Genomic DNA, 25,000 nt, shown 5'->3' with positions numbered 1-25,000 from the left:
TTAGTGTTTGTGAATTTGGTGATACATTACTGTGCTGTTTATATTTTGTGTGTGGAAGATACTGTGCTCTTTAGATTTTATGTGTGTGAGTCTCTGTCGTGGAAAACGTGCGGTTTATAGGCTTATTTCTATATTTCTATCTTGTCTTTCAAACTGTCTATCTATTCGAAGTTACTGTGCTGTTTATATTGCGTGTGTGTGTATGTGTGTGTGTTGGTCGAAGGAAAAAGTGCGGTTTAAAAGCTTATTCCCATATTTCTAGCTTATCTTTCAACCTGTCTAACTATTGCTTTACTCAGGGTGGCCGCAAACAAATCACCTCCATGCTTTTCTATTTTGTGTGTGTGTTGGTCGTGCAAAAAGTGCGGTTTACAAGCTTATGTGTATATTTCTAACTTGTCTTTCAAACTATCTATTGCCAGGTGCTTTATTCAGGGTTGCCGTAAACAAATCGCCTCCTGCTTTATTCAGGGTTGCCGTAAACAAATCGCCTCCATGTCGCCCTGTCCCCTGCCATTTCACTGCCCTCCCAGCTCACACCATCCTCTATCATATACTAACTGCTAAGATTAGGTATTCTTAAAGATCTAGTTCCTCTGCTTAGGTGTATTTGAGATGGATTTACACTTGCCTACATCAGCTTAGTTTTCTCCCCCAATATTTCATCGAAGAATTATTATCAACGTCGCCCAAAAAAGGACAGCATCACACCCACCGCGGATCACTTGTTGTATCGTGGCTAACAAACGCGTGGGTGTGTTTTTCTGCCTTAGTTCTTGCAGGATGAACAAGAAAAGAAGCAGGCCAGTCTTAATACAACCCCTGTTCCTCCTATAAAAAGCAAAACTCAAAGTGAAAAATTATCGTAGGTTATAATTAAGCAGGATGAACTACGAAGGTGAGTGTCTAATCATCCCTTGTCCCTAGATCTTACGACAGAAATCCTAACTTACGACAGGGTCTCGATCTTAGGTACGTTCAAGCATCCTACCCCTAGACAGACACCCCTCAAACCCCCCCCCAAAGACCCCCCAACGAATATTCAAGGACCCCAACCCCTAAAAAAAATAATATTCAGGAAAAGGATGTTCTTTTTACTCTATGGGTTTAACGGAAATAGACACCACTTATCACCCTCCGATTTCGGCGATCAAGACAGATTTTTGGCGATCAAGTCAGAATTTTTGGCGATCGTCAGAATTTTGGCGATCAAGACAGAATTTTGGCGATCAAGACAGATTTTTGGCGATCAAGACAGATTTTTGGCGATCAAGGCAGATTTTTGGCGATCAAGACAGAATTTTGGCGATCAAGACAGAAATTCATCCACCCATATACGCCACTGTAAACACGCAACAGACTCGCTAAAAATCAGTATAGGGTAGAGTCGCAAGCATGTGATACTGTATAATACTGTATGTCTTACCTTAGGACTAATAACAATAATACAGTCTGTTCCTCACTAACACTCGAGAACCGTAAACAGAAGTATTAAAATTCAACACGAAAATTACGCTAACAGAGAAAAAAGATGCTAATTCGCTTGTTATATGTCGAAACCAAGTAACTAAATTCTATACTTCTCACTTCACTCACTTAAAAAACATAATGAAGCACATATACAGAGAAGTACATATACAGAAGTACAAATATTAAAGTACATACATACAGAAGTACATACCACGGCCTCTCTCCAGTCACGTGATGCTCAACTTACCTGCGGGGAGAAAGGTGAATTAATTAGCCACAGGTAAACTGAAGCTGCCAGGTAAATGAAAGGTAAGCCATCACTAAACTAGATGTATTTGTAGATATATACTAAAACACACACACAGGATTATAATACACACACACACACACACACACACAATTATAATACACACACACACACACACACAATTATAATACACACACACACACACACACACACACAGGATTATAATACACACACACACAATTATAATACACACACACACACACACACACACAGAATTATAATACACACACACAATTATAATACACACACACACACACACACACACACACACACACACACAGAATTATAATACACACACAATTATAATAAACACACACACACACACACACACACACACACACACACACACACACACACACACACACTATAATCCCCCCACACATGCACTGGGACGAAAAACCATTATAAGTATACTCCTATAATCAAATATACCGTAATTCATTAATATACTGATTCATACATTATTATTCATGCAAATCTACACTACTAACACCCGGAAAAATACATACACATACACCCATACACATGAAAACCCGTGGGTATACAATCACACCAAATTACACAAATAATCAATGCTTTATTTAACCATCCATTCATCCAACTGAGTGGAAAAGTGCCAAAGTAAACAGGGAACACACACACACACACACACACACACACACACACACACACACACACATTCTCCCCCCCCTTTCTCTCTCTCTCTCTCTCAAAAACGTTATAACTGGTTTTATCTCAAAAAACAAACCACACATCCTGACTCTCTCTCTCTCTCTCTCTCTCTCTCTCTCTCTCTCTCTCTCTCTCTCTCTCTCTCTCTCTCTCTCTCTCTCAAAAAAGAAACATTTACTTTAGCTAAAAATATCGCTCCCAAAATTGCCCCTCACGTCCCATTTATTTCTTTAAGTCTTTTTCCATTACATTATTCTTTTACGATTCGTCTCTTCCCTCGCACTTTACCACATCTAAAAATAAATCGCTAAGGAAGAAGTGTTAGGGAGATAAATGAGGAGAATATCGGCCTAAGAATATTATGGTGAAGGGGAAATCAAGCGACAGGTGTGCACAGGTATCGGAAGTGTGTGTGTGTGTGTGTGTGTGTGTGTGTGTGTGTGTGTGTGTGTGTGTGTGTGTGTGTGTGTGTGTGTGTGTGTGTGTGTGTGCGCGTTTCTTCAGTATACACACATCCTTAGTCCCTTTAAACCAAGATAATTTACAATCTCAATCTGACCTATCATGACCTCCCGTGACCTCAGCTGCTCCTGGCCCTGGTGGTGGCTGCCGCGACCCTGGCTGACCCCGGACACCACCATCACGTAAGTCAAATCACGTGCAGTACCCCAAATAACACGTAACTTAAGTCAAGTGACGTGCAGTACCTCACATAACACGTAAGTCAAATCACGTAAGTCAAATCACATAACACGTAACCTTTATGATTTAGTGTACCATTTTTATTTTCATTTTAGCCTTCCTCTATTCATCAAAAAATAAAATAAATAAATAAATAAAGATAAAAGTCCATTTGTAATTAACGCCACTTTGGGATATAATTCAGATTTTTAAAAGGGCCAATTTTACTCAGCAAATTAAAAAAATAAAAAAAAAGTGCTCAAAACTACACTATGCTTACTCTAACTTGGCCTAAAATTGCTAGTCACGAAGAAGTGCTATGGAATGGATGAATAGTATTGTCTTTCTCCAGTACGTGAAATAAGGGGCAAAAGGAAGAAATTTTGTCAAGTTAAAATGAATGGAGTACATTGCAGTGTTTCTAATGGCACCACTACCATTCCCTACCATACACTAACCCCTTCCCCCATACCCGCTACCATAACTGCCATCAACCCCCTATTCTAACCCCTACCACCCCCAGGAACCACTACCACACCCAATGTACTAACCCAGCCTCCCAACCACACCAACCACTATCATAACACTACCATTCATTCCCTACACCAACTCTCCCTCAAAACCACTACCATATACTACCATCAACTTCCCACACCAACCCTCCATCAAAACCACTACCATACACCACCATTAACTCCATACACCAACCCCCCCTCAAAACCACTACCATAAACTCTATACACCAACCCTCCATCAAAACCACTACCATACCCTACCATTAACTCCATACACCAACCCCCCCTCAAAACCACTACCATATCTACCATAAACTCTATACACCAACCCTCCCCCAAAACCACTAACATACCCTACCATTAACCCCTTTTCAACCCCTCCCCAACCACTACCATCAACTCCCTACACCAACTCTCCCTCAAAACCACTACCATATCCTACCATTAAGCCCCTACTCACCCCCTCTTTCAGGAACCACTGCCCTACCACTACGACTACCACGTAAAGGACTTCTGGAAGCACACCCACTTTGGTCAACACGAGAAGGGTGATGGCAAGAGCGTCTGGGGTCACTATACTGTTGACCTGCCCGACGGAAGGAAGCAGAGGGTATGCATGCTCGGAGACAAACATTCGTCTAGTATTTCCCTTCTGCTTCTCACTTTCCTCTGCTGGCTAATATTCCTAAGCTGTGAGAGGCTTGGTATGTTTCTCTGCCTAATATTTCACCTCTTCTGCTTCTCACTTTCCTCTGCTGGCAAATACTCCTTAGCAGAGAGAGGCCTAGTATGTTTCTCTGCCTAATATTTCACCTCTTCTGCTTCTCACTTTCCTCTGCTGGCAAATACTCCTTAGCAGAGAGAGGCCTAGTATGTTTCTCTGCCTAATATTTCACCTCTTCTGCTTCTCACTTTCCTCTGCTGGCAAATACTCCTTAGCAGAGAGAGGCCTATTATAGTATGTTTCCCTGCCTAATATTTCACCTCTTCTGCTTCTCACTTTCCTCTGCTGGCAAATATTCCTAGGTTGAGAGAGGCTTGGTATGTTTCGCTGCCCATAGATTATTCTCTCTGATATGATGCGTTAAGGAAGTGACAGACATACCCTAAGAGTGACGATAGATGAAATGAAATAGTAGGACAAGTTTTACCACACACACACACACACACACACACACACACACACACACACACACACACACACACACACACACACACATCCATCTCGCTTCACAGGACTCCCAAATCCATTACCGCTGAGTGGCCAAAAAAAAAAAAAAAAGGGCAAAAAATAAAAAATAAAAAATAAAAACTCACAATAGCACGCCAAATTCGCCTACTCTTTTTTCGCGGCAAATGAGAGGGGTTTACACAGCAGACTCCAAATACCGCTAAAACCTCCCTCCGCCATAATTACTTTCGACACTCAGGAAAACATTATTATATTATTATATTTTTAATGACCGTAATACACCTTTAGACTTTAAACTGACCAGGTAATTTTTTAAGAAACAAGACCAAATTGTAGTTTTGCCAAGATCTGCCCCTAAAACACCTCTACAAATAATAATAATAATAATAATAATAATAACAACATTACTACTACTACTACTACTACTACCACCATCACCACCACCAGTACTACTACTACTACTACTACTACTACTACTACGAGTACTATTACTATAATAATAATAATAATAATAACAGCAACCTTCCATAATTACCACCTATCACCAAAATCCTAAAAATAATATTATTAATAAACACTAATTTGTCTTAATTACCCATCAACAATTCCTCACTATTACTTAATGACCTCGCCTGACCTCAACTTCCACCCCTTCAGGTCGATTACCACGCTGACCACCACAAGGGATACGTAGCAAAGGTAAGATCATTAGTGTCAATTATCTTACTCATCACTTCCATTATAATTCAAAAAAATATATAATCTCTATTTTTAATCCAATTTGAACCCCTTCATTAATAGCAACAAAGGAAAAAAAAATAACTTCTTTAGGTTGACAGAGAAAGCTTTGATCAGAGAAAGCTTTAGGCAGTGACAAAGCTTTGGTCAGAGATAAAGCTTACTATCAACGACCACGTGCTTGTGTTTACCATCAAAGATCACGTGTTTGTGTTTACTAATAAAGACCACGTGCTTTTATGTACAGGTGAGCTACCACGGCAAGGCCCACCACCCCAAGCACTACGGTCATGCAGCCACCTTCTTCGGCCACCACCACGGCCACCACGGTCACGGTCATGGCCATGGTCACGGTCACCACTAAGGCTACGAAGGGCTACCACAGACGGCAAAGGGGGCTACTTCCACTCTCAACTTCATCAACTTCATTCTCGCATACCTCGCAATTTTACTCTCACATCAAGTCTGCTTTCAATCTTAACCTCTCACTAAAGCTACTCAAGTTTTAGCTGAGGGGCTTCTTCAACAGATTCTTGGATTTCTCAAGTTTAACCTCGGCTCAAGTTGATGCTAAACCTTCGAGTTGTTAGTCCTTGTATTCAAATCTTTTCAGCTATCCTGCTTCGTCTCCATTTGGCTTCAACTCTACCGCAAACATTTCTCAGACTTCACAGGAACATGCCACGCTTTGCTTTCAATTTTCATACTTTCCATCAACCCCAAACCCAACTCTGCTTCAACCAAAAAAAATAAAATACACAGGGAGACATCAAACTTCAAAGCTAATATTTACTCACACAAATTCTTCTCTAAATGACAACCTTTCCTACCCATTTTCCTCAACCACAATGGATGCAGCTTGGCTAATTGTCCTTCAGCCCCTTTGCCAAACCACCTTGACCTTCCCTTAACCCCTCATTAATCCCTGAACCCCTTCTTTTCACTCATTAAGCAGGAAAAGAATACCCAGTTGTTTTCGCGGGGCCGATGGAACAAGAGAAGAGAGAACGTGATTGGCTCAGTATGGATCTCTGCTTGATACGTCACGACCAATCAGCGCAAAGAACGGAGGAGATGCCAGATATACAACGCTTCTCTGATCATTTTTAGCACTGATTTTTAGCACTGACTGACGTAAAAAATACTGATATTCTACATTTATCTTCAGCAAGAACTGAAGTTAAAGTTACTGTAATTTTATGTTCAGAATTTTCAACCAGTAATGTTGTCTTTAAAAACAAGTCTGTATCATGTCCGCTCTTCTGCTGTTTTGCCAACGGCTTGTGTAAGTTCAGATATATATATTTTTACATATTACTGTATACGCGTTATGTTTTATAAGCAAATATATAAAATACAAGCACAGCTGAGTTTTATCTTCCTCCTAATTTGAACACTATACAAAAACCATCTGTGCATCATTTATGTACTGCAGTATGTGAGATCATAAAGGTACTTAACGCTTTCACTTAGTTGGGATTTCACTTAGTTGGGTAAACCCTCTTGGTGTTTGCCGGTACTGAGCAATATACTTCACTCACAGCTGCAACAGTCCATATATATACTGTCAATAGGATTCCTAAAATAAAAAATAATGCATTTCAGCCTGAACTACATGCCTAGGTGTCCAAAACGGCAAAAAAGGTTTAGGCCGGCCAAGGAAACATTCTCATCACTTAGCCTCGTCCTACAGTGCAGCTCCTCATTCTGTCCTTTGTATGCAGAATGAACTAACGTAACAAACCTAATACTTTCCAATAATCTAAAGCCAAAAACTGTACAAATGCCTTCCTCTACTTAAACCTGTCTTGCAATAACATCCCACAGTTCATCACGGGGGTACACGATAGATCAGGAACAACTATCACTCCAAAGATGGGATACGCAATGTTGAGTCGCTACTGTGAGCACCTTTGACAACCCGAATTCATCTTTCAAGCCCTTAAATCCATGGGGAGAGGGGCACATGAGACCTCTTCACATCGATGGAATGACTGGCTCCTATACTGCCTTTTCACCACCAGGTCTTACCCACAAGTCAGTACCATGAGGCCAACAGCTACCATACATAAAGGGGGAGGGGGAGCTCAACTTCTGAACCCACAGCAATAGGTGACAAAGGTTCAGGTTACGGGTTCAAGGACATGCAAATAGAACCTCTCGATGCATGCAACCTTCAGTCAGGGGAAGCTACAGCACTCATCACACTCATGCGACCTTTGGAAAGTGTTGTGGCTATCGATGCAACCAGCCCTTCGTCAGGAGGGTAAGGCCTTCACCGCACCCACACACACAGGGACACGCAATACAGAACCTCTCGACGCATCCATCTTTCTGTTAGGTGGAGCTCCAGCATTCATCGCCTTCACACGACCTTCGAGACGCGTTACACCTTTGAGACGCGTTACGGCTATCAATTCACCCAGCACTTTGACAAAACAGGCAAAATTCTTCACCGCACCCAACCAGCAGAACTATTAGCGCATCCACCGTTCAAGAGGAGGAGGCGTAAGAAACTTATTTTTCACTGTTATCTGTGGGACACCCGGCAAAAAGTCTCTTGGCATTCAAGTACAAGACGATTTTCTAAAGCTGTTGAAAATCACTGCTGGTTGAAGAATAAATGTATCTATACTTCTGTCAGCACATTTCGTACTATTTTCATTCCAAACGGGGCAGTTCTGGTCCAATATTAACTGTGAACAAAGATCAAAGTTTTGGAGGGATTTAGAATGTTTGAAATTCCTTGGCATCGGGATCTCGTATTCATCTACTTATCTTTTCCACATTGATATTTGTACGACATTTTTTAAAAGTGGTGTGGGGGAACATTTTTAAAGTACTGCGGGGGAATTTTTTTTAAGTGATGTGAATTTTTTTAAGTGATTTTGTGAGCACTGCAAGACTTTACTATACCTGAACACCAGTCATTTAGATTCTGTCAATCCTGAATTTCATGAATAAAATAAGTAAATCAAGAACAAAGTGAGTTTTTAATGTATACGCTGTGCTCTGGGAAATTTATATCCTTTACTGGTTTGTTTTCTATTATTATTATTAATTTTTTTTCGAGTGATGCAAATCCCTCCCGTGTAAGGTAATAAAATACAGCACACTTTCAGGAATATATTCTTGTATTCCAGTTCTGTGCATGATATTAAATCCTTTACAGCTGGCTTTAACTCTTTCCCATGATAATTATTCTTTTTTTCTGATAAAAAAAAAAAAAAAGGTAAAATAGTAAACCAAACAATTTTTATCATCATCATCATCATCCGGACCTCCTTTCCCACCAATATCAATGAGATAACCAAGATTAATGGGAGTATCACAATAATAATAATAATAATAATAATAATAATAATAAAATAATAATAATAATAATAATAATAATTAAATAATAATAATAATAATAATAAATACATAATAGTAAAAATAGTACTATACTCAGTTTTTTTTTTTATTGACGCAAAGATGCACTTGATAGATTGGTGACGATTGGCTAAATGCAACATGTTCGAATAACATTTACTAACCCAAATTTCCCCATCAGATATATGTTGTCAATTAATAATACGGAGATTATGAAGTAATGTTGCATTCAGCCAATCATCACCAATGTCAACTGCATCTTCGCCCCGATAAAAAAAAAAAAAAAAAAAAAACAGTATAGTAGTAGTAGTAGTAGTAGTAGTAGCAGTAGTAGTAGGAATATAATAATAATAATAATAATAATAATAATAATAATAATAATTCATAATAATCGCAAATCCATAAAATTCATCTTAGTATTAAAATATTCAAATATACATATATCTGAGGAACTAAAGAATAGCAATTAAATAAAAGAAAAAGAAAAAACTTAATTTTCATGAAAGCATTTGTCACCTCAAAACACATTTTCAAATTCTCACCGCCAGAGTCAAAAATATATTTAAAATTATATCCACTTCACGTAAACCATGAAAAGAAAATATTAATGAAAACTGTCTAAGAAATGCATGAATCACACAAACTTATTTATTTATTTATTTTTTTTTGAGTTGTAATAAATTTTTGTCATAACGATGTGGGATGCTATGTAAGATTTTGGGGTTTGATTAGATTTTAAGTTATATAGGGATTATAACATTTCGACCAGCACACACACACACACACACACACACACACACACACACACACACTCGTACTTCACCAGCATGGGAAAGGGTTAATTAGTTACCACTCTCCTCTACAGTGGATCTCATATGGAATCACAGTTATCAGAGAGAGAGAGAGAGAGAGAGAGAGAGAGAGAGAGAGAGAGAGAGAGAGAGTGTGTGTGTGTGTGTGTGTGTGTGAGAGAGAGAGAGAGAGAGAGAGAGAGAGAGAGAGAGTGTGTGTGTGTGTGTGTGTGTGTGTGTGTGTGTGTGTGTGTGTGAAGTACTTTTATCCCATATGGTGACATGACCTCCCATGCTACACTGACAAGACAGCTACTATTTATCTATCTATCTATATATCTATCTACCTATCTATTTATCTATCTACTGAGGCGCCGTAATCTCAGAAGAGGTAACCACAAACATAATCGCCTCAATGTCACCCTGTACACCATCACACACACACACACACACACACACACACACACACACACACACACACACCTTTCCCCTCACAATAAATCAAAAACGCCCACCCAAAAATGAAAACAGAACGCAAAAATAGCGAAAACCATTGAAAAAAATAAAATAAAATCGTAGGCAACACTCCCCAGAACTGTGGCGAGACGTGGCAACTACCGCACCCTCAGCCAATCACAGGGCGGGACGGCGGGAGAGAAGATGCCACACGTCGCTCGATTCGCTTCCCCCCCCAGAAAAACATTCCAAATTCTTTCACATATTCTCTCTTTCACCAGTTTTTTTGCCCATCACACGTGTTTCCAGTGCCCGTGGATCTGATATATAAGGCCTGACAGGGCAAAACTGCATCATTCCGAAGCAGATCTCGACTGCAACGAAACCACACAAGCCAATCACCATGTTCCCTCAAGTTAGTGACTGATTTTGGTTGTGACGAGACTTGTGTTGGAACGAGACTTGTACTGATCTGGTTTAGCCCTCCTTCGGTGCTTCAAAAGAGAGGCCTTCACGTGGTGGCACCGTTGAGACTGGGTGCTGGAGCTGCCCGGTTATACAAACATCCCTCAATTCCCTATCCGCTGAAAGGGGGATGGTGGATTGCAAGACAAGGCCAGCTTCAGCCTGCAGTCTACCGGGCTCACGTTTGAGATAAGCCTGTGAGACAAGAAAACAACAACAACAACCCTTCTTCAGTACCAGGGCCCGTATTCCCGTCGGTTAAGGAAGCTCCCTAACACCTTTTCCTAAGCGATTTAGTTTGCTAATTACACGTTACTCTCCTATTCTATGTTATGTAGGTCCTGCTAATATCGCCATACTCTGCAAAAATAACGTACAAAAAGGATACCAACCAGCCATATCCCAAAATAAACCACCAAGGAAGAGGTGTTAGGGAGCCGCCACAACAGACAAAAGACGAACCCAGAACCCCTTTTGTCACTTCACTATTGCTCGTGTCGGTCGAGTTTATGCCACGTTTTGGGGACCTTGACGGTGGAGTGATGGTTGAAATTAATCTCCATTAAATTTTTCACTACAAAAGACCCCCCTCAGCAAAAAAAAAAAAAAAGGCAGGAATGAAAAAATTGTCCATCGTCGTTCTGAAGGGGTAGAGCGTGATAGAGTGCGTTGCTTTATAATTCATTTTTTTTTTTTCATACATTTTCCGTCAAATAATGCTGATTTATTACGTCATTTATTTATGGTTTTGTTATGTTTTTATCTGTCGTGCGTCTACAACCTCTCTCTCTCTCTCTCTCTCTCTCTCTCTCTCTCTCTCTCAGTCTAACAGTGCGGTTTTACATTCAGAAAAAATTAACCACACACACACACACACACACACACACACTCATTCTCTCTCTCTCATAGTCAGTGGTTTACATTCAGAAAAAATTAACCACACACACACACACACACACACACACACGCACATTCTCTCTCTCTCTCTCTCTCTCTCTCTCTCTCTCTCTCTCTCTCTCCCCAATAATGCGGTTTACATGTACAAAAAATAAACAGCCATTCTGAACTCTCTCCAACAAAGGAAATAAATACCCGGATGAATTTCACCGTTTTTCACGTCATTCACCGTTGTCTTTCACTGTCATTCACCGCTAACTTTCACGTTATTCACTGTTGTCTTTCACGTTATTACCGTTGTCTTTCACGTTATTACCGTTGTCTTTCACGCTGTTCACCGCTGCCTTTCACATTATTCACTGATTTTCACGTTATTCACCGTCGTCTTTCATGTAATCCACCGCTGTCTTTCACCGTCATTCACTGTTTTTCACGTTATTCACCGTTGTCTTTCACCGTCATTCACCGTTGTCTTTCATGTAATCCATCGCTGTCTTTCACCGTCATTCACCGTTGTCTTTCACGTTATCCACCGCTGTCTTTCACCGTTATTCACCGTTGTCTTTCACGTTATTCACCGCTGTCTTTCACCGTTATTCACCGCTGTCTTTCACGTTATCTGCCGCTGTCTTTCACCGTTATTCACCGTTGTCTTTCACGTCATTATACTCAATTTCAGACCACACCGACGTCTTTCTCTCTCTCTCTCTCTCTCTCTCTCGTGAAAAGTAAAGCTTGAGAAATAACTGCTTCTTAAATATTCACTAATCTCTCTCTCTCTCTCTCTTTCAAATTTTGGCTACTGTAAAATCTTCCTTCATAACATCTTTTTTCTTATCCCATATCCGCAAGTGATTATTTTTTCTTAAGATTAATTTCTGACTTACGGTGATTCTTATCCCGTTATCAGTAAAAGGTCTTTGTTCTTACTGATAAGCCTCTACCGTAACAGCTATTAACATCCGATTTATCCATCTATCTATTTATCTAATCTATCTATCTATCTGTCTATCATCTCTTCCTTAGCGATTTATCTCTCAATCAATCTATCCATTTGTCTAACACCTCTTCCTTAGCGATTTATCTATCTATCTATCTATGTCCTAACAACTCTTCCTTAGCGATTTATTTCAGTATCCCTTTCTACGTTATTTATGCTGAGTATGGCGGTAATGGAAGGATTTACGCAACACAGATGACACAAAAAAAAATCCCATACCTCCCATGACCTCACTTGACCTCTTGTGTCCCCAGCTGCTCCTGGCCCTGGTGGTGGCTGCCGTGACCCTGGCTGACCCCGGACACCACCACCACGTAAGTCAAAGCATCCTCATGACCCCCAACATAAATCACATAACAAAAGAAGCCACATAACCCATACATATCACATACTTCGTCACATACTGCATAAACCACATAGCATAAACCACATAAACCAAATAACAGAAAACCCATAAACCAAATAACAGAAACTACATAAATCACGGAAACCACAAACCAAATAACCCACATAACAGAAACCACATAAACCAAATAACAAAATCCACATTAAACAAATAACCACAAACAAAATAACATAAACCACATAACAGAAACCACATAAACCAAATAACAGAAACCACATAACAGAAACCACATAAACCAAATAACAGAAACCACATAACCACATAAACCAAATAACAAAATCCACATTAAACAAATAACCACATAAACCACATAACAGAAACCACATAAACCAAATAACAGAAACCACATAAACCAAATAACAGAAACCACATAAACCAAATAACAGAAACCACATAAACCAAATAACAGAAACCACATAAACCAAATAACAGAAACCACATAAACCAAATAACAGAAACCACATAAACCAAATAAGAAACCACATAAACCAAATAACAGAAACCACATAAATCACAAACAGAAACCACATAAATCACATAACAGAAACCACATAAACCACATAACAGAAACCACATAAATCACAAGAAACCACAACAGAAACCATATTACATAAAAATAAAAATGTCCAACAATGTTAATTTTTGCAGCACTTGATATTATTTAGGATTTATTTAGGATTTACTTAGAACTAATTTAGGATTTATTTCTATACCGGCTGCTTATAGGCGATTAAAATTAGTAGAAAAAAAAAAACATGATTAAGAATTTGTGCATATAAAAAAAATCATCCATCTTTTTTATATTTTTTTCCCATATCAAGAATTAAGTTTCCCATTTCACATTTCCTTTGAAGATTCCTAGGCTCGCATTCCAATCGGTTAAGGAAGCTCCCTAACACCTCTTCCTCAGCGATTTATTTTATGCTACTCCCTGACACCTCTTCCTCAGCGATTTATTTTATGTTACTCCCATACACCTCTTCCTCACCGATTTATGTTACTATCATCTTTTCTGTTGCTCAAATCATTCAATTATCGCCACACTCTGCATAAAAATAGCATAAAAGGATATCAACCCGCCATATCCAAAAATAAATCGCTTAGGAAGAGGTGTTAGGGAGCTTCCTTAACCGACGAGAGTACGGGTCTAAGAATATACGAGAATATATATTAATTTTCTCCAAAACCCCAGGAAGCTGTCAATATTTCCTTTTTCTGCTTACTACTATACTTACTTCACCCACGTCTACATCCTTCCCGTAGCACTTCTTCGTGACTAGCACCATATTCTAACCCCCTCCAGGAACCACTGCCATTAACTCCATAGGGCGCGTCCACACGTGTGCTCAAACATATATTGGCAACACAGCTGGCAACACGTTTGGGTACATGTATGCAGCAGTGTTTGGACAGATGTATGCAAGTATGTCTCAGTGCAGCTTCGAACACCGGCAGCAGAGGTGATGGGATAAGTGTGTCCGTACGATTGCCAGCACTTGTTCCAGCACACGTGTGGACGCGCCCTTATACCAACCCCCTCCCAACCATACCAGCCAATACCATAACACCACCATTAACATCTGTTCTAAACCCAACCCATAACAACCACTACCATAAAACTACTTTAACCACCGTTCAACCCCCTCTCCCTCGCCACTACTACCACCACAATCACTACCACCACTACTACTACTACTACTACTACTACAGGAACCACTGCCTTACCACTACGACTACCACGTCAAGGACTTCTGGAAGCACACCCACTTTGGTCAACACGAGAAGGGTGATGGCAAGAACGTCTGGGGTCACTACACTGTTGACCTGCCCGACGGAAGAGTGCAGAAGGTAGGTCAAAGGTCAAATATACAGAAAGGTAGGTCATAGGTCAAATATACAGAAAGGTAGGTCAAAGTAGGTCAAATACACAGAAATGCAAGTCAAAGTAGGTCAAATGTACAGGTAGGAAGGTCAAATATACAAAGGTTGGTCAAGATAGGTCATATGTACGGAAAGGTAGGTCAAATGTACAGAAAGGTAGGTCAAAGTAGGTCAAATATACAGAAAGGCAGGTCAAGCTAGGTCAAATATACAAAGGTTGGTCAAAGTAGGTCAAATATACAAAAGGTAGGTCAAGGTAGGTCAAATATACAGAAAGGTAGGTCAAAGTAGGTCAAATATACACAGGCAGGGTCAAGGTAGGTCAAATGTACAGGTAGGCGGTCAAATATACAAAGGTAGGTCAAGGTAGGTCAAATGTACAGGTAGGCAGGTCAAATATACAAAGGGGTAGGTCAAGGTAGGTCAAATATAGAGTAGGGAAAATACGACCTAACTACAGTAACTATGGGTGTCCAATTTGAGGTTAACAATCCAGCCTATTCTACAAGCACTAACTACTACTACTATCCTGCCTATTCCACTACTCTAACCCCTTCATTACGATGCCGTTTGTTTATTACAGTAAAGGAATTAATAAAGGACGAATTTTTATCTATCGAGGTCGAAAAGTCTATCCTGGGAGAAAATGATCGTTAGAATAGATAAACAATGACAGGTAAATCTCTCTCTCTCTCTCTCTCTCACCTCATCTGACCTTTTCCTCCCCTCAGAAAATAATCGTCCGTATATATAAAAAGACGTCAGGTAAATTCTCTCTCTCTCTCTTTCTCTCATGACCTCATCTGACCTCCCTTTCTTTCCCTCAGGTGCACTATCACGCTGACCACCACAAGGGCTACGTGGCAAAGGTAAGATAACACGTAACAACGCCTACAGTAGAGGACAAAAATAATCATCCACTCCACAGCCATAAAAAAAAAAAAAAAAAAAAAAAAGCTATGAATTTCGTAGTGTAATTTTATCTTTAAATTCTTATAAATATTTCAGAATTTTGGAGCTTGAAAAATGTTTAAGAGGTGGCATGATTCTTTTGTCCACGCCTGTTCATTCAATCATTACTTAATAAATTTAATAATAATACTGTTACTAGAAATTACTAATATTTTTGCTTCATTCATATCCTTCTAGCCTCAGATTTTACTTAGATGACATGTATTTGTGTTTCTGTCTTTGTAATCTTGTACTGTATTTCCCTTTTTTAATTTATGTAAGGATTATTGGTTGACATATTACACAACCGTGATAAGTTTTCGTTAATTTAATCCGTCATGTTTTGATCTGTAGTTCCAATCCTCATTCATATCAGTAATGTGCCACTCATACTAGTGAAGTAATTATTTTCATTCACAAATTTACTATTGTCATTCATAAACTTGCTGTCTCAATTTTCACCTATTAGTGTGTTTTCATTACAGAGTTTGTAACCTACGTTTTTATTATTTAACATATATATAAAGTCAGTTTCATTTAAAATGGCAACAACGTTTTCATTCATCAGATCTGTAAATCTACCACTAATGCAGGGTATGTGTGACTAATGAGGCTGCGTCCCTAGTATTGTGTTTACTAATACTGACCACGTGGGTTTGTTTACTAATACTGACCACGTGGGTTTGTTTACTAATACTGACCACGTGGGTTTGTTTACTAATACTGTCCACGTGCTTTTGTTTACGTACAGGTGAGCTACCACGGCAAGGCCCACCACCCCAAGCACTACGGTCACCCAGCTACCTTCTTCGACCACCACCACGGTCACCACCACCACGGTCACCACTAAGGCTACCCAGGGCTACCACACAGGGCGAGGGGCTACTTCCACTCACAGGCTATTCTCACCTGTCTCACAAATTTACTCTTCACTAAAGTTTGCCTCCAGCCTTTCTCTCCTCCAATGGCACTCACCAAAAAGTCTACTCCAGTTATCAAACGGTCTTTATAATTCCTGTATTCTGTGCAAGTCCCCCCCCCCCTTCAGATAAACCCTGCTGTCCAATTTCAGGCTATCAGTCGCTTACTTAAAAACTTCTTAACTCTCTCTTAAATCAGCATCTTTAACTTTCCTTCAAGGTTACTCAAAACAACTCGCCCCAACTTTCAACTGCTCTGCAAGAACAGTTTTGCTTTCAACTATCAATCCTCTGCCGCCTTTATTCAATGTATACTCCAACCCTGCCTTCATGAAAGACAGCCACGATCGTCACACTTCAAAATACTCTAACACCCACACACCAACTCTGCTTCAGCTTAACCTTCCAACCCGCTTTCATCTGCTGTGCTAACTAACCTCAACTTTTTTCTCTTAAACTCTCACTAACCTCATTTTTTCCCCCTCAAAACCAAAAAACTATCCTAAAAAAATAAAAAAATACCCAGATGCTTTTTCCGCGGGGCCGTTGGAACAGAAGAGAGGACGTGATTGGCTCAGGCTGAATCCGGTTTGAAAAGTCACAGCCAATCAGCACCAAGCCTCAAGGAACCGCCAGATGTGCGATGCTTACCCTCTGATGTTTTTTGCCACTGTGATAAACATTCCAAACACTGTACATTTAAACACAAAAAATTCCAAACACTTAACATTTAAACAAAAAAATCCAAACACTTCACATTTAAACACAAAATTCCAAACACTACATCCAAACATCAATCAGTGACGCAGTGTCCTCAATGTAATCAATCACATGCCTTTAATCTCTGTGCTCTTCTCTTGTGTATCCAACGGCTTGTGTTAAAAATACACTATATTTTTTTACATTGAATTGTATAAGTTATATATTTATGAGCAAATACATATAGAACCATATATATTTTTTCTCTTTACCTTACTATATTTACTCATTAATCTATATATATTTCTCTCCCTTTTGGATAATACTAGGTCTTCAAAATTTCTCGGCCAAGTGACTACAACTTTCCCCTCAGTTATATATTAAAAAAATAGTTTAACCAGCCATAATAAGGTAGTTACCCCTTTTAGTCAATACAGGCTTTCCTCAGATCAATAATATCATCTGAGGGGGTTAGAAGAAATAAAATAGTTAACCCCTTTACTGTCACTGGAAGAAAATGGTTGAAACATGCATACAGTAACAGCAGGTCACTACATTTTTTTTTTCTTTCTTTTTTTTTTTTTTTTACGTGTCCGACTCTGGCCACAGGTTTCAGGGCCCATTCCCAAGTCCCAGTAGTCCTCCTTGGGGCCCAGTAGTCCTCCTACATCCCCACATGTCACCACTTCAGCGCTAACACCCACCGTCCATACTGAATACATGCTAGGGCTGTCTCATACAGGACTGGTGCACTGGTATTAGCGGGGGTACTTTTATGACATGTCGGTGGGTCATCTGATAGATCAAAAAAGTCTTCTTTTTAAGAAATTCAAATCCTTAAACTGTTCCCTGCCCCAGCCGGGATTCGAACCTGGATCCATTAGGACTGCAGGCCGCCTCTCTACCGATTCAGCCACTGCTTTTGCTTGCTATTTCTTTGGCCTAAAATTGACATCTCTCAGTTTTGCATGCCGATCTGTAACAATAAATAAAAAACCCCAAAGATGCTAGTCATGAGGAAGTGCTACGGAGAGGAGGTAGAGCCAACTCCTCAGGTGGGATAGAACGCGTGACCTCTTAGTAAATAGTGTTGTCGTAACCCATCTGAACATTTACATATAACATGGACAGTCTGCTCTCTTTCTCTCTCTCTCTCTCTCTCTCTCTCAGGAACCAAGTGACCTTAAAATAACACAAATAAATATACAGGTAAAGAGATAAATAAATAAATACATAAATACTGACCCTAAAAGTATGCACTAAAACCCTACAGTCTTTCCTTCAGGTGTATTCTTCTCACAGGTGGGGTTCCTTTAACTAAATACTGCTAAAACACACACACACACACACACACACACACACACACACACACACACACACACACAAATAATAATAATAATAATAATAATAATAATAATAATAATAACGATAATAGTAATAACAATGATAACAACAATAATAATAATAATAATAATAACAATGCAAAATGACTTTATCCAAGAAATCTCAACCCATCAAAGGTGTGTGTGTGTGTGTGTGTGTGTGTGTGTGTGTGTGTGTGTGTGTGTGTGTTTTTATATCCCTTATGGACACCACAGCTAAAATTCCAGAGATTTTAGTTTTTTCTTGGAGGGAACAATTTCGCGGGATCCTGGCCTTGGGTTCCTTCTTTCTTGCATAAAATAAAAAGGAAAATAAAAAAAATAAATCTAATCGTATGAATAAGAATGGAAGATAATTGTCTGTCCTTTCTCTTAGAATTTGTCAAATCTATAAAATTAAAAATAATAATAATAATCTATGGAGTTATCTGAGACGTTGAAAAAAAAAAAATTATGCTTGAAAAATGAAAAAATATATGTAAGCCCATATGCCTGTCAGGTAAGGAAGCTCCCTAACACCTTTTCCTTAGCGATTTATTTTCGAAACTACCCATTAATATTCTATGCTTCGTTAATCTTTCTAATGTAAACACAGATTGCATAAATAAAGCACAAGATTATAGTAACGGAGCAGAATCAGGAATAAATCGGTACGTTAGAGGTGTTAGGGAGCCTCCTGACCCCCCACCCCCCAAGAGCCTAACGATAAGAAAACAGACGAAAGTAGACGACATGAACTACCATCTTACCACATAAACTACCATCTCAACTACCATCTTACCACATAAACTACCATCTCAACTACCGTCTTACCACATACACTACCATCTTACCACAAACTACCATCTCAATTACCATCTTACCACATAAACTACCATCTTACCACATAAACTACCATCTCAATTACCATCTTACCACATAAACTACCATCTCAACTACCATCTTACCACATAAACTACCATCTCAACTACCATCTTACCACATAAACTACCATCTCAACTACCATCTTACCACATAAACTACCATCTCAACTACCATCTTACCACATAAACTACCATCTCAACTACCATCTTACCACATAAACTACCATCTCAACTACCATCTTACCACATAAACTACCATCTCAACTACCATCTTACCACATAAACTACCATCTCAACTACCATCTTACCACATAAACTACCATCTCAACTACCATCTTACCACATAAACTACCATCTCAACTACCATCTTACCACATAAACTACCATCTCAACTACCATCTTACCACATAAACTACCATCTCAACTACCATCTTACCACATAAACTACCATCTTACCACATAACCTACGATCTCAACTACCATCTTACCACATAAACTACCATCTTACCACATAAACTACCATCTCAACTACCATCTTACCTCATAAACTACCATCTCAACTACCATCTTACCACATACACTACCATCTTAACTACCATCTTACCACATACACTACCATCTTACCACATAAACTACCATCTTACCACACAAACTACCATCTTACCACATAAACTACCATCTTAACTACCATCATACCACATCAACTACCATCTTACCACATAAACTACCATCTCAACTACCCTCTTACCACACAAACTACCATCTCAAGAAAATCATGTCTTTCTTACAAGCTTTTCAGAGAAAGACTCAGATTATTTGAGAGGCAGGGAGGCGTGTGGGGGGTGGGCAGACGACCTTGTAGTGATGATATTTACAGATTTCCTGGGATTGGATGGAACAGGTGTAGAGGTGAAAGGCAAAGAGAAAGGAAAATGGCAAAGAGAAAGGAAAAAGGCAAAGAGAAAGGAAAAAGGCAAAGAGAAAGGAAAAAGGCAAAGAGAAAGAAAAAAGGCAAAGACAAAGGAAAAAGGCAAAGAGAAAGAAAAAAGGCAAAAAGAAAGGAAAAAAGCAAAGAGAAAGGAAAAAGGCAGAGAGAAAGGGAAAGGAGACATCTTTGTTCTAGAAAGGTGTTTTGGCTACATTCTGCTGCTGTTGATATAGACACACGCACATACATACATACATATAGATACTCATACGTACATGCAAATATACATATACACGTACATACATAGGGAGACACAGAAAAAGAAGACGGACATAGATGGACAGATAGACAGATAGATATAGATAGACAGAGACATACACAGACATACAGGGAAAAACACACAGATACACACAGATTTATACATACATACAGACGGACAGATAGATAGATAGACAGATAGATACACAGAGAGAAAAACACAGATAGATTTATACATATACATACAGACGGACAGATAGATAGATAGAAAGACATATAGAGAAAAAAGATAGATTTATACATACACACAGACGGACAAATAGATAGATAGATAGATAGATAGACAGAGAAAAACATAGACAGAGGTAATACATAAATGGACAGATAGATATAGTGGTAGACACATACATAGGTAGATAGACTTATAGATAGATAATACTGTTAATTTATAAAGTAAGGTTTAAGCGTGTTTAATTAAGGACATTACAAACATCAACACAAGCTTACATAACACCGACCATTTATACAGCAAAATTAACACATACATGGCGATACAAAACACACACACACACACACACACACACACACACACACACACACACACACACAACACCCACCATTTATACAGCAAAATTAACACATACATGGCGATACAAAACACACACACACACACACACACACACACACACACACACACAACACCCACCATTTATACAGCAAAATTAACACATACATAGCGATACAAAACACACACACACACACACACACACACACACACACACACACACACAACACCCACCATTTATACAGCAAAATTAACACATACATAGCGAAACACACACACACACACACACACACACACACACACACACAACACCGACCATTTATACAGCAAAATTAACACATACATGGCGATACAAAACACACACACACACACACACACACACACACACACATAACACTGACCAATTATAAAGCCGAATTAACACATACATGGCGATACAAAACACACACACACACACACATACCACCGACCATTTATACAGCAAAATCAACACATACATAGCGATACAAAACACACACACACACACACACACACACACACACACACACACACACACACACACACACAACACCGACCATTTATACAGCAAAATTAACACATACATGGCGATACAAAACACACACACACACACACACACACACACACACACACACACACACACAAAACACACACAACACCGACCATTTATACAGCAAAATTAACACATACATGGCGATACAAAACACAAACACACACACACACACACACACACACACACACACACAACACACACAACACCCACCATTTATACAGCCGAATTAACACATACATGGCGATACAAAACACACACACACACACACACACACACACACACACACACACAACACCAACCATTTATACAGCCGAATTAACACACACAGCGATACAACACACACACACACAAACACACACACACACACACACACACACACACACACACACACACACACACACACACACACGAAACATTTATGGCGTTAATGGAGCGAAACAGTTTTATCGTGTTAAACATATAAATATTTATCCTTTGACTAGTAATAAAGCGAATAAAGCAAATCTCCCATATATTTTACCATCCACATGTACGTAACAGTATTTTAGCAGCGACTTATTCTAGGCCATCAAAACATCTAATTAACATCCATGAAATTCACTACTCCATTGAACAAACTATCTATCTATCTATCCATCCATCCATCTACCTATCTATCTATTATCTATCTACTAAACTATTTAACATCGAGGAAATTTACTACTCCATTAAACACACTATCTATCGATCTATCTGTCTATCTATCTATCTATCTATCCATCTATTATCTATCTATTATGAATGCTCGTGTTTGTGTCTTATTCGTCAACTATTTAATATCCATGAATTTCTGTACTTCATTACAAACTATCCGCCTATCTATCTATCTATCTATTATGAATGCTCGTGTCTGTATGAGTCTTTTGTTCATCTCTCACTCGATAAATGTGAAATACAAATTGATAATTGGGAGGGAAAATACACATGGCTATCTACATACATACATACATACACAGCATACATCAAATACATATAAATATATATATATATATATATATATATATATATATATATCATCAGCAGCAGCCGTTTTGAGTGACCACTGCAGGACCGGCCTATCCCGACCGAAGTGGGGACGATACAGCCAATGTATCTCTACCAAGTGGCTTAGGCTGTCTGGTAGAGATTGTATGTAGGGTGAGAAGTGCTTGTAAGTGTAATTGTAGTGTTGGAGTGGCTTTGGATGTGTGTGTAGTCTGTGAACCAAGTGTAATCGGCCCGCGCAAGCCGACTGGGTGCAAGCATACTTTATAGTAAGCGACACTGGTTCAACCACAGCACCCCTTATGTCCGCCAATGTAGTACGTGGCCGGGTGAACACTCCCAAAGTTTATTACCCTGGCGGGGCGCGAACCCTGGTTCATCCGTGTACGAAACGAAACGCACACTCTACCACTGTACCACAGAGGCTCATATATATATATATATATATATATATATATATATATATATATATATATATATATATATACACACCATACAGGCTACATACATATACTTACATAAATATACATACTGTATACTACATACATACATACACATACATACACCCATCCATCCATACATACATATACATACATACAGAAAAAACATACATACATTCGTACTTGCAAAAAACACACTTTTAATGCAAAAAAGAAAGAACCAAAAGCTAAGGGCCCACAAACCGTTCCTTCTGAGAAAAACAATACAAACGAGCCAAATTCAAGATCCGGTCATTTCGAGATGCCTGGACACACTGCGTTTGAAAGACTGGAGATCATAGGAAGCAGGAAATACAGACAGAGGGAGACAGTTCCAGAGCTGACCTGTTGCATAAATGAAGGACTGGGAGTAACGGTTAACTCTTGCATTAGAGAGTTGGACAGAAAAGGGATGAGAGTTTGCTGCTAGACGGGTGCTACGCGCCCGTCGTAGAGGTGGAGGAATGCAAGCACAGTTCAGAGGAGCAGTACACCCATCCACACACACACACACACACACACACACACACACACACACACACACACACACACACACACACACACACACACACACACACACACACACACACACACACACACACACACACACACACACCTGTTTCGCTGGCCTAATTCATCATTGCTTTTTGTCCTTTTCCACATTATTTAACGTAACTCATTGGCAGAGCAAGGCCCGTCTTCCCGTTGACTGAGGAGGCTCCCTAACACCTCTTCCTCTGCGATTTATTCTTGGATATTGGAAGGACTTATGCAGCAGTGGAGTAAGGTGTAACAAATCGCTTATGAAAAGGTGTTAGGGAGCTTCATTAACTTCCACATCGTTACTAGGACGGTTTTTGAAAGGATTTATGTAACACATGAGTAAGGTGCAATAAAATAAATCGCTTAGGAAAAGGTGTTAGGGAGCTTCATGAATTTTCACATCGTTACTAGGACGATTTTTGAAAGGATTTATGTAACAAAGAGAGTAAGGTGCAATAAAATAAATCGCTTAGGAAAAGGCGTTAGGGAGCTTCATTAATTTTTCACATCGTTTCTACACCACTTTCACTCTAACTTGGCCTAAAATTGCCATCTCTCCATCTTGAATGCAGAGTTGTTATAGGATGACGCTTGGATACGATGCTAGTCACGAAGAAGTGCTACGGAAAGGATGTAGAATCGTCATTATCCTAAGTCGCAATATTACGAAAGTTTGGGCCAAATTAAGGTAGAGTATATCAACATCATCATCATCATCATCACCATCATCATTATCATCATCACCATCATCATGACCATCATCACCATCATCATCATCATCTCCATCACCATCATCATCATTATCATCATCACCACCATCATCACCACAATCATCACCACCACCACCATCATCATCAATAACATCACCATCATCATCATCATCACCACCATCAATATCATCACCACCATAATCATCATCATCGTCGCTTCTTGACCCTGAGCTGCAAATACAGAGAGAGAGAGAGAGAGAGGGGC

General features: G+C 39.3%; 3 protein-coding genes across 3 annotated transcripts in view; all 3 read left to right on the top strand.

Moving 5' to 3' along the window:
* The window catches only part of LOC145407124 (pro-resilin-like), a 5,952-nt gene extending 13 nt beyond the window's left edge, over positions 1-5,939 (top strand). Inside the window, exons 2-5 of the mRNA XM_080278143.1 lie at positions 3,034-3,093; positions 4,118-4,255; positions 5,495-5,536; positions 5,823-5,939. Coding sequence (XP_080134269.1) covers positions 3,034-3,093; positions 4,118-4,255; positions 5,495-5,536; positions 5,823-5,939 — 357 coding nt within the window. The remainder of the gene's footprint in view (positions 1-3,033; positions 3,094-4,117; positions 4,256-5,494; positions 5,537-5,822) is intronic.
* A 4,658-nt stretch (positions 5,940-10,597) lies between these two features.
* Positions 10,598-16,644, top strand: LOC145407123 (uncharacterized). The gene is made up of 5 exons (XM_080278142.1): positions 10,598-10,609; positions 12,811-12,870; positions 14,673-14,810; positions 15,671-15,712; positions 16,546-16,644. Exons 1-5 carry the CDS (start codon positions 10,598-10,600, stop codon positions 16,642-16,644), a joined length of 351 nt encoding a protein of 116 aa, XP_080134268.1.
* A 1,782-nt stretch (positions 16,645-18,426) lies between these two features.
* LOC145407122 (uncharacterized) overlaps positions 18,427-25,000 on the top strand; it is a 12,823-nt gene continuing 6,249 nt past the window's right edge. The window contains exon 1 of the mRNA XM_080278141.1: positions 18,427-18,468. Within this exon, the coding sequence (XP_080134267.1) occupies positions 18,427-18,468 (42 nt within the window). The remainder of the gene's footprint in view (positions 18,469-25,000) is intronic.

Source organism: Coenobita brevimanus, chromosome 72 (assembly GCF_032717465.1).
Source record: "Coenobita brevimanus isolate Jiangsu-jjx chromosome 72, ASM3271746v2, whole genome shotgun sequence".
Taxonomy (NCBI): domain Eukaryota; kingdom Metazoa; phylum Arthropoda; class Malacostraca; order Decapoda; family Coenobitidae; genus Coenobita; species Coenobita brevimanus.
Note: the sequence above shows the minus strand (reverse complement) of the source record. Positions and strands in the feature narration are given on the sequence as shown.